General features: G+C 38.0%; 2 protein-coding genes across 3 annotated transcripts in view; both read left to right on the top strand.

The window, feature by feature from the left end:
* The window catches only part of pde8b (phosphodiesterase 8B), a 105555-nt gene that overhangs the window by 26039 nt on the left and 67475 nt on the right, over positions 1-12041 (top strand). The gene's annotated exons all lie outside the window — the stretch shown is intronic.
* LOC137046907 (uncharacterized) lies at positions 2559-11527 on the top strand. The gene is made up of 7 exons (XM_067424365.1): positions 2559-2673; positions 2911-2977; positions 5775-5972; positions 6328-7548; positions 7875-8043; positions 10848-10980; positions 11240-11527. Exons 3-6 carry the CDS (start codon positions 5777-5779, stop codon positions 10975-10977), a joined length of 1716 nt encoding a protein of 571 aa, XP_067280466.1. The 5' UTR covers positions 2559-2673; positions 2911-2977; positions 5775-5776; the 3' UTR covers positions 10978-10980; positions 11240-11527.

Raw genomic sequence — 12041 nt, 5'->3', positions numbered from 1 at the left:
ACTAGGTCTTAAAGGGGCAGTAGCCTTTACTGCTGTCTGTTTCATGTCAAACAAAAGGACATCACTCTCTTGTGTGATCCGTGAATAGCTTTTGCTCTTGAATAGCTTATGTAAGTTTAATAAGGATTAATCTTTAATTTAAACAGTTAAAATATGCAGTTATTTTACATTTGATTACTTTATTGAATTTATGTACCTTTCTGCAGGCCATTAGGCCTGTACATTAGCTATTATTAAATGTACACATGAGTGAGGTCAAGTTAAACATTTTAGTTTGAATTGTATTTTATACTGTGGATTGTTGCAATGTGCTAAATAAATATTTGCATAATTTGTAATTGATTAATATTTGAAACTTTAATATTAATTTATGCAATCGCAATGCCTTGATTTTTAGTTACACAGTCACAGCATTAGCCATAAATGCAATGGTACTAATAGTTGGCATAATTTCTTTTGGTGTTTCGGCCAAGAATTTTTATTCCTGTGCATCCCTACTGACAATGTTCTGCTCGGTGTGTCGTCAACACGCTTCAGAAGATGCCAAAACTAATAGTTTCATTGTTGGGACTAAAAACCTAAAACTGGAAGCCATAAAAGATCGCGAATCATTCAAATGCCACATCCAGGTTAAAAAAAAAAAGCGCACAGAGCACAGAGCCCTACTCATTTAATGAAATGTATATCAGTTCATGGTTTGTGTGTGTATAAGAGAGATAGAGAAAATGTCAGTATTTCATTGAGACTTGAGATTAAATAAACTGCTTAAGTATTGTAGAGCTTGTAGTATTAATTTTTCACATGCAGTTACACATTGTCGGTTAAAAACAAGAAAGTGGCTGGTAAAAACATGGAGTGGCTGGTAGATTTTGAAATCCACCAGCCACAGTGGCCGGTGGACGAAAAAGTTAATTTCCATCCCTGATATATATATACCAACCCCTACTCTGCTAAACACATACAGCGTAAATTGATTTCAATTTCTGCATCTTGGTGGCATTACAGTTACATTCATGTGACCTATAATGACCCTTTTGCATTTGTACAAATGACTGACATTTCCTTTAGAAATAATTTTGCCTATTGTCAACTTTCATTTTCCCTTTTACTATGTGGCATAACATAACTTGTTGATTTAGGGTGGATCCTCTGTCCAAAGCAACACTTGTTTGCTAATATTGCCATAATCCCATACAAGTTACAACATACACAGATGAGGCTTTATGACCACCAATATTGTGTTGGTCCCCCTTTTGCTGCTAAAACAGCCCTGACCCCTAAGATGTTAGCAGCAGATCCTTTAAGTCCTGTAAGTTGTGAGGCAGGGCCACCATGGATCGGACTTGTTTGTTCGGCACATCCCACAGATGCTCGATTGGATTGAGATCTGGGGAATTTTGAGGCCAAGACAACACGTCAAACTTGTTGTTGTGCTAATCAAACCATTCCTGAAGCATTTCTGCTTTGTGTCAGGAGCATTATCCTGCTGGAAGAGCCACAGCCACAGCCACCAGGAAATACCGTTTTCCATCAAAAGGTGTACACGGTCTACAACAATGCTTAGGTAGGTGGGACGTGTTAAAGGAACATCCAAATGGATGGCAGGACCCAAGGTTCCCCAGCAGAACATTGCCCAAAGCATCACACTGCCTCCGCCGGCTCGCCTTCTTCCCATAGTGCATCCTGGGGCCATGTGTTCCTCAGGTAAGACACGCACACGCACCCGGCCATCCACGTGATGTAAAAGCACACGTGATTCATCAGGATTCGTGCTTTGTGGTCCAATTCTGATGCTCATGTGCAAATCCCTTTGCTTGCCCATTTTTCCTACTTCTAACACTTCCTAACTTTCTAACTTTCCTACTTCTTATATCCCAACTTTTAGGATAAAATGTTCACTTAAAATATATCCACCCACTAACAGATGCTGTGATGAAGAGATAATCAGTGTTTTTCACTTCACCTCACGTCATAATGATATGCCAGATCGGTGTATACCCCCGGATGCTGTTCAAATATGAGTTGTTTTGTCTCATACATGCAGATCGTCCAGATCAGTACAAGTTGAAGGTGTGTCAGTTAGAAATATGTCGGAATACCACAATATTTATAGGTACTATTGAGCATTGACAAAATGCTATTGCCTGCATACAATATGATAGCATTAACAATATTTAATGATAAAGTTTGCATCACTATGTTTCATTTAACACACTTGTTATAACATATTTCTAAACAAATACACATTCTGATTAACATACCAAATACTCGATTGTATGTCATAAGTGTGTTTGTGAATGTTTTGGGGGAAAATTTCTCTCTGTTCACAATATTTTCAGAAAGAAATATTTGCAGCTGTGTTGTATTAAAATAGTTGTTTAGGAAAATATCAAACTTTTCTTGAGCAACTTCTAACATGGGGGAAACTTTCCAGAAAAAAAACATTGTAATTTATAAAAGAAGTCACTATTAACGTTTTATTTTTTAGTAGGCCTATATTTCGAATTCGGTGGTGAATCTGTTGCCGCGCCTGCGCGCCAGTGCGCGGTAACACACTACTGGCTGAAGTGCAAAGCATCCTCTGTGAGCAGAACAGCAGCCGCGGCAATTTATCTACTTCAATCCATACTTTTCCACGCGTTTCGTTTGTATTTTTCTAAGTGGATACGAAAGGTAAGAAATATAATATAGATCTTCTAATTATATAAGATATAATACTTTAACCGTTCATTTACATTGGACATTTTATCCTTGTGCATCGTGTTTGTAGTTTTGACTAAACGTACAGTGTATCAGCGATTTTCACGTAGCCAAATAATAATGCATGTGTTGTTGTGTTAATTTGTTTGCTGAATTTCAACTTGCATACAGACTAATTGTATACATTTTTGTCTCGGGCTAACGTTACAGGTGAGGATATTGATTCATCGCTCTCCTGCTTTCCTAGATGACGACGGCGACGACAGCCTAAACTAAAGTATGCCATTTATCACACTTGCAAACTTAGCTTGAGGTTATGAGTGGGCTATTATGGCATATGTTAGGCCTATGCAAACGTTTATTTGCCACTCATGTGGTATGCACTTGAAAAGCATCAAAAGCTATGTTGACCATCAGATTTTGCATAGACATGAAGCAAATCATAATTTTCCATGTTGCTTTTCAGACTGCAAACAAAAATTCACCAAATACACTACTTTAAAAGCACATGTCTATCGTTCCCACAACAACCCAGTTTCACAGTTAGATGACACACAAAGGCAATTTGTATGTGATGATGTTCATTGTAAGAAGCAATGCATCGATCAGCGAGATCTTATTGCACACCTCAAGGTACATTTAAGTAAGCATGAGTTAGTACATTGCCCATTTACCAGTTGTAACAAAGCATTTAAAGTGAAGTCATCATTTACATCCCATATTTCGAGAGCACATAAACATGAAACTGCTGTACATTCTAGAGTCACATACTCTCAGCCATCTGTGTCTTCTCAAACGGATCTCACTGAAACTGAAATGGACCAAACTGAAAATCAGTCTCAAGTTACGGATATTAGGTCTTTGTACATGAGAAATCTGAGCCTGTTTTTCATGCAACTCCAGGCAAAATATCTTGTTCCATCATCAACAACGCAAATGATCGCTGAAGAAATAAATGGTTTGAATGACATTTGTCATCAATACACAAAAGACAAGATTAAAGAGGCACTCAGAGTAAATACTAACATGTCAGATACTGATATTGATTCAGTTTTTGAGAATCTTCAGGAAACTGATTTGCATGCTGCATGTAGCTCTCATCTCTCCACTGAGTATATCAGAAGGCAGTATTTTGAGAAGAACTTTACCTATGTGCAGCCACAAAATGTTTACTTGGGCACCAATGAACATAGAAAAGACTGTTATGCACAATACATACCCCTGCCAGACACTTTAAGAGCTGTTCTGAAAGATCCTGTCGTGTGGCAAGAGTGTGTTAAGTCTCAGAACCGTCTTGTTTCTGATGGCATCTTAAGTGATGTATGTGATGGATCAGCCTTCAAATCCAACGAGCTGTTTCTGCAAGGAGGTGACATTATCTTAAAACTGATCTTGTATCAGGACGCTTTTGAAGTGGTCAACCCACTTGGGTCAGCAAGAAAAAAACATAAGCTTGTTGGAGTATACTTCACACTTGCTGACTTTGAGCCATTCCATCGTTCCAGTATTGAACATATGCAGTTAGTAATGTTGTGCAAAGAGACAGACTTCAAATTCTTTGGTCAGGAAACAGTGTTTTCTAGAATGCTGTCAGACCTGAGACAGCTTGAGGAACATGGAATTGTTACCACATCTGATCATGTGATTCGAGCAACACTATTGTCTATTGTAGGTGACAATTTGGGGTCACACTGCATTGGTGGCTACACACAGAATTTCAGTACTTCCAAGTACTTCTGCAGGTACTGTGAGGTACAAAGACACCAACTTGAGAATGTGAGTCAGTGTTTTCCTGTACGAACAGTTGAGTCCTACAAAGAAGCAGTGCAGGTACTAGAGCAGAGTGATGTTGTTGAAGTTAAAGGAATATATTGTGACTCAGTCTTTAACTCTCTGAAATATTTCCATGTGTGTCAGCCAGGCCTTCCTCCATGCATAGGGCATGACCTGTTTGAGGGAGTTGTAGCATATGACTTAGCCATTTACCTGCGCTACTTCATTAAGGTCAAGCACTGGTTCACGTACACTCAGCTGAACAGACGGATCACACAATTTGCCTACAAGGACTCAGATTGTAACTCGTGTCCCTCTCCAGTGAGTGAAAAAGCAAACACAATAGGTGGCCAAGCAGCTGAGAACTGGTGTCTCCTTAGACTTCTGCCCGTCATTATTGGTGACAAAGTTGATCCTCACGATCCAGTGTGGCAGCTTGTGATCACTTTGAAAGAAATTGTTGAACTAGTGTGTGCTCCCACAATCACCACTGCCCAGATTGCTTACCTCAACATTGTTGTGGTTGAATATCTAGAAACCAGGAAAGCAGTATTTCCTTCTGATCATTTAAAACCTAAGCACCACTATCTTCTCCATTATGCATCACTGATCCTCAAACTGGGCCCCCTAATACGGCTATGGACAATGAGGTTTGAGAGTAAACACTCCTACTTCAAGAGGTGTGTGAGGAGGACACAAAATTTTAAGAATGTATGCCAGTCTCTCGCAAACCAGCACCAGCTCCTCCAAGCGACCCTCAGCTCAAACTCCTTTTTTGCACCAGTGCTGATGGCAAAAAACTCGACTCCATATCATGGTCTCCTGTATAGTGATGCAGTGCGCCAAGCTGTTGTGGCCCACATGGTTACAGAACCTGATTCTGTATCCAGTGAGGTGAATTTTAAGGGAACCCTTTACAAAAAGGGATCTTTTCTCTGCCTAAAACGGGAGTCTGATGAGTCCATCAAGTTTGGCCAGATTGAGCTTGTTTTGATCAAACAGGAGAAAGTTGTGAGCTTTTTGGTGACACCTCACACTTCGGTGTATTTGGCAGAGTATGGAGTTTATGATGTCAAACAAGCAGATGAGGATATGCACTGCATAAATGCAGAACAATGCCTGGATTTCTATCCCTTGCCTCTGTACACTCTGAACAGACTTAAAGTCATATCTCTTAGACATAGTGTTGTTTGTTAGGGTTGAGGTTCACAGATATTATCAGTGTTTGTCTGATATTCACAAAAGCAATAACCATCTTGATATTCTCTAAACAGTAACATACCTTTTTATCCCTTTTACAGTCATGGATGAATGGGAGAGCAGGCTAACCTTGTTCCTCAGTTCTTTACTTGGCCAAGAGGATGCTATAAAACAAGTGTTGGAGGTGATTAAAAACCTTGGAGTCGGTTCTTTGGAGGACCTGAAATTTGTGGAGGCAGATGACCTTGCAGGAGTCCTTAGGCCAATAGAGACGAGAAAAGTTATTGCCCACTTTAAACGTAAGTAAATAAATAATCCATGTGCAGCTGATGATTGTTTCATATATATATATATATATATATATATATATATATATATATATATATATATATATATATATATATATATATATATATATATATATATATCGTATGAAACCATCATCAGTCCTAAGCAGCATGTATGACAAGTTTCAGAGACTGACAGAATGCATAAATTCATGTATCTTACTCATTCTATTTGATTCATCTAGTTATGTAGTGTGGCATTTTATATAAAGCAAAATTCTCAAAGTCATTAGACAAGATTATGATCTCACTAACCAGAAAAATATTTCCTGATATGAATGTATGTATTGTTTTGGTTCATCTTCAGTGATGGGATTGTTGAACGATTCCTCCTCACAAGCTACTACTGCAGCTGAAGACTCAAGCGCTTGTGAAGATTCACTCATTAGTGACATTGATGATTACCTCACCAACAATCATTCCACCAAATCCACACTAAAGACTACTGCCGCAAGCAGTACTCAAGCCTCACCCACGGTGCAAAGTCAAGCCTCATCCAGTGTGCCAACTCAAGCCTCACCCAATGTGCCAACTCAAGCCTCACCCAGTATGTCAAGCCAAGCATCACTTTCTCCATCAGCGAGTGGGTCCTGGCCTTTAGCCTCTAAAAATAATAGCTGGCATTACAGCTTCAACATTCCCTGGAGCAAGTTGCCCTCAAATACAAAACAGGTTTTGGATAGTGAGCAGAGGCCATCTGCAGCTGAAAGAAGAGAGATTATAAGGATTGTGGTTGCGGAAGTTCTTACAGTGTGCAACAAACCTGGAAAGAAGCACATGACTGAGATCGCAAGGCAGATGGTAATTCACTACCCCAAATCATTTCGAGACGAAATTGAGGGCCAAGTTGTTGGGACTGGGTACGACTCGCTTGTGAAACAGTTGATGTCTCGTATTGATAATATCAGACGACTTCAAGCTCCTCTTGCCAGGAAAAGGTTTTCTGAAAGTGGCAGCCCTGAGAATGTAAAGAACAGGCGACAAGATGCATATGGGTGCATTAACCCCGACCCAGAGCTTCCTACTGGTGAAACAAAACAATTGCAAGAGCAAAAACAAGAAGAGCTCATTACAATGTTTAAAAACAAAGATAAAGATGCAAAGAAAATGGAAAAATTGATGTTGGAAACATTTCCCTCACAGAGAAGAGACATATTATCAGGCCTGAAGGAGACTGAAGAGATCTTTAAAAAGTGGCCTTACCTCTTTCAGGAAGCTGGAATGAGGCTTCATTTCAGAGAACTGACTGGCATCGACATTGATGATGACTTTGAAGAGTCTGCAGCAACCAAATTCAAAAGAATCCAGCGATACTTTCACTTTGTTCAAACTGATCCATCAGGCAGACTAGGCACTATTCTAAACCAAACTCTGGAAGGAGGAGATGGAACTTGTGCAGCTGTTTTGATGCTGCTAGCCCATTTCAAAGAGCAGCAAGACAAGATGTTTCTAAATGTTGATGACACTGCCGTTGCAACTGATGTTGACACCACTAAGCTTCCATGGACCCCCTGCATTGTGGTTTGTGGTAGGTTGTGCCTGAAAATTATTTTCATTTGTTGGTTCATTGTTGTTTATTTTATGATTGTTTACACAGGTAATGGGTCATGGTACACAGGAACTATATAATGAAAATCAGTTATGTTTGGAGCTGATGAAGAAATAATGTAACAGAATTTTTGGCAGTTCTTTTTGTTTTGCAGTGTATATGCACAGTTTGTAGCTGTTTAAGAATGAAGCTAACTAAGCAACGTGCAGGGCAGTTTCTGGCTTGCTTAACACAACTGGATCCGTATGTCTGAAGCAAGATTATTGCTGGCCATTTTAATCATACTCTGATTGCACCGTTCACAGGAAACAACCCACTCTATGCCAAGATGTTCATGGTTGCAGTGGACCAGTTCATAGTAAATGATCAGCTTCCCAGCTTCAAGAAAGCATTCCAGATGATGTTTTGCTCATACTACCTGCACAACATTGACTATCCAGTGGAAATTGCAGCTACACTGGAGTTCTTACAGAGGTATGTATTTAGTATGCGTTGAATTTTTTTTTGCCCTGCTTGTGAAAGGTGCCGTCATTTGTCTTGGTTAAAATTTGTATATTTGGAAAATTATCTTAAAGAGTTAGTTCACCCACAAATTAAAATTGTCATTAATTACTCACACATAATTACTTATGTCGTTTCAAACTCGTAAGACTTTCGTTTATCTTGAGAACACAAATGAAAATCTTTTGATGACAGAATGCTGTCATTTTTTCTTCCATTGACTGCCTTTGTAGATCTATAAAGATAACGTAAAACTGATCCATATAAATTAAGTGGTTTAGTTCAAATTTTCTGAAGAGAATCGATTGCTTGTTTTGACGTACAGATTTAATTTAGGCTTTTACTCGCATTTAAACATTGACCAGAGAACATAAATTGGAGATCAACCAAACCTGCTACATGCATGATAACAAATCTCTTCTGGTAGCTCAAATGTGCTGTGTAACACACAAAAATTAACCTCATTGGTGTGTACCCACAGGTTTGTTTGAGCTTCTGTTTATGTTTGCTGATCAATGTTTAGATGTCCGGATGGAACTAAGCCAAGGTCCATAACTGGACATTTTGTTCGCCATTTGAATATCAAGATATAAAGCAATCAAGTCTCGTCAGAAAAATGGGGCTAAACTGCTCCATTCATATGGATTAGTCAATTCATATGTAGGCTTGCTGCTATAGTCTGTGTTACCGGTGATCAGACGTAACACCTGTTCCATCACTTGTCCACTGCGGCACAGTCGTTTAGATTTTTAAAAAATTTAAAATAATAAAATAATTAGTTCAGTTAGAGAACAGGCAATATAAAAAAAGTGAAAAAAGTGTCTGCTTAATAAAGCATTATCCGAACAAAAGTGGCCGCACAAAACCGCAGCAGGGTCAGATCTTTTCAGGAGAGCGAGGCTCAGCGAGCAGCTGACTGAGATGATCGCGGAAGATTGAAACCAACATGTAAAAGCGCCTATTTAAGTGAGTTTGTCATTGTATTGTTTTCCTGTGTTTTTCATTAAGAATAACAGGCTAATAAACCCACAATTCAAGCAACCTGCCCCTGAATTGGTGCTAATTCTAAACAGAAACTAAATGTGCACGGCCGCACTTGTCATTCATTCACGGCAGCAGAGAGCGCAGATTTACGGCCGAACTATCATTCACTGTGTGTGTTTGTGTGCGCACGCACTGACGTGTTTTCAGTTATGGAAGCATAACTTTCATAGTAATTAATTGAAACGAAACCACTCGCTCTCCGCTATTAATGCACAAGCAGCTGTGTGCATCACTTGCCCACCGTCCTCACCGTCATTTCGATTTTTTGGATTTTTTTATAAAATAATTTTGTTCAGTTATAGAACAGACAATACAAATAAAAACGTAACGTGCCTGCTTAATAAAGCATGGTCCGAACGAAAGTGGCCACATAGACCAGCAGTAGGAGTCGTATAGATCGTGGAAAATTCAAAGTGAAATCTAAAAGCACATATTTAAGTGAGTTTGTCATTGTACTGTTTTCTTTTGTTTTTCATTAAGAGTAGGTTAATGAACCCACAATTCAAGCAACCTGCCCCTGAATTGGTGCCAATTTTAAACCGAAACTAAATGTGCATGGCCACACTTGTCATTCATTCATGGCTGCAGAGAGCGTGCATTTATGGCCAAACAGTCATTCACTGTGTGTGTGCGCACTGGCGCATTTTCAGTTCATTGCTATGGAAGTTTAACTTTCATTGTAATTAATTGAAACCTTGCGCGCTCCGCTATGAATACCCGAGCGGACGTGTGCATTTTACTTTTGGTTTAGATAGAATTACTGATTTAAAAGCCCCAGTCGGTGATACCGGTATTACTGGTGTTGTCACACATTGATTAACCGGTGGGAAAATTTCCTCACCGTCACATCCCTTGTGGAAGAGCTATCCCTTTAAGGCCTGTTCCACACTAGATGTGTAAGCAAGAGCGCAAGCTTCAGTTAATGACTCATTTCATCATATAAACTACACTATATTGGCATGTTACAAGGTTTAACATGTTATGTGTGTGGAGAGGAAGTATTGCTTCAAAGCACATGATTCTGTTTTTTCATTTACCCCTTTTTCAGTGATTTTAGTACGATCAAAGTCAAGTCAAGTCAAAAGATATTTATTCACGTTTATTTCCAAAGCTGCAAAAAAAAATCCCTTTAGGTAACAAAACAATTATTTCTTACATGAATTTAGTAAAATTTGTTGTCATTTGTTGCAGTAAAATGACAATTGCAATGTGAGAGTCATCACTGTGGGCCACCTTGTTGTCATTTCCTGGTTTGAGCATTCTAAATGTCTGTTGGCCCGAACAAGATGATTCTCTGCCCTCCTCTTCACCTCATTTAACTTTCATTCAAATGGTCTCTGCAAATTCTGCAAATAAATATATCCACATTTCAGATCAGTGCTGCATGTGCCTTGGCACTGTAGCCACAGAAAATAATTATTCCAAGCAACTTACCTTATAGCTGAAAGTACACAGTTTCACAAAAAAATTTTATCAGAGTTGAGATACAAAAATCCAAGACTAATCCTGAGCATTGCAATAGAGAAATTTAGTCATTATTATAGTTTGTTGACTGTATACAGAGTTTGTGCTCTTGACATTTTCTAGTAGACTGAAATCACTTAATGCAGCTTTAAGAAAACTTAAATTAAATTCTTAACTTTGTGTTTAAATGTGCTGTTTCATTGGCTTTTTATGTCAGTATTAGTTATAAGTCTGAATGTCTTGAATTTTAAGGAAAATTCTTTCAACAGATGCATCTTCAAAATTAACCCAGATCAAGGAACCAAAGTCACACGCAAGGAAAAGGGACGCCAGTACGCAGTCAACCCAAAAGTGCTGAGCCTCATTTCCAAAATTGCCAATTTTGAGTGGACAGAGTAAAAGGTATGATCACTCCCTCACAAAACAAACACAATCATCATTAAGCAATAAATAAGTACATCAGTCAGTCTCAAATCAGATCCTTTGTTAGTTTTGGGAGCAATAGCAAACCAAGGGGCAGATACACACACACACTGAAAGGTGGTCATGGTAACGGTTTTATTTGAAAGAAGTGATTTTCTTTCCTTGATAAATTAGACAATTATAATTGCACCATTTCTAAAATTGTGTAATTAATTTCAGTTCTTCTCTCTTCTTACAGATACCTGATTGCCTGAGACAGTATGGATGTTATACACATCAATAAGTGCCTTTTTGTGTTTTGATGCTCCATGTTTCCTAGTTTTTTCAGGAGTGATAATGGCATGAGAGAGATATGTAAATGTTTTTTTTTTAATTACATGTCCCTTGATCTTGTTAGTCCAGTAATCTTAATGGTTACTTCGCCCCAAAAAATGCCATCATTTACCCTCCAAACATGTACAAGTTTCTTTTTCTGTTTGAACACAGAAGATGTTATGAAGAATGTTGGTAACCAGACAGCTGACTGTCATCGACTACTGTTATGGAGGTCAGTTTGAAGTCAGTCAGCTGTCTGGTTACCAACATTCTTCATAACATCTTTTTTTTTTTTACAATTTTTTTTTTTTTTTTTTTTAACTCCCGAATTTAATAGAAGAATGCTTTATTTTCAAATGTGTTTTTTTTTCCAAGGTTTTGACAAAAATAAACGTGTTTAACTATCATTTGTTTTTTCCTGATACTTATTTTACTTTTGTCAGAATTCTTGGCTTTCTTCATCTAGGCCAGAGTTGAATTTGTATATAATTTAAGAAAACAGAAAAAATACCATATAAATAATATAGTGATTTTCTCATAAATATTTGATTTACTGTTATTTGTCATTAATGATTTAATACTAAAACTTGCAGTCAAAATATTAATTTACAGATATTGTTTGTAATTTTACAGTAATGTTTATCAAATTTATGAAAACAGAGATCTACTCTATAAATAATAGTCATTTTCCTGTATAAAAAATAAGAATTACTATTATTTTTCAT

The sequence above is a fragment of the Pseudorasbora parva genome, chromosome 18, assembly GCF_024679245.1.
Source record: "Pseudorasbora parva isolate DD20220531a chromosome 18, ASM2467924v1, whole genome shotgun sequence".
NCBI lineage: Eukaryota > Metazoa > Chordata > Actinopteri > Cypriniformes > Gobionidae > Pseudorasbora > Pseudorasbora parva.
The sequence above is the reverse complement of the archived record's forward strand: the minus strand, read 5'-3'. Positions and strand labels throughout refer to the sequence as shown.

Coding starts and splice junctions, on each gene's coding strand:
- LOC137046907 (XM_067424365.1), top strand. CDS start 5,777: ATGGATGAATGGGAGAGCAGGCTAACCTTGTTCCTCAGTTCTTTACTT. Junction 7,549..7,874: donor CCCCTGCATTGTGGTTTGTG/GTAGGTTGTGCC, acceptor CACCGTTCACAG/GAAACAACCCACTCTATGCC. Junction 8,044..10,847: donor ACACTGGAGTTCTTACAGAG/GTATGTATTTAG, acceptor TTCTTTCAACAG/ATGCATCTTCAAAATTAACC.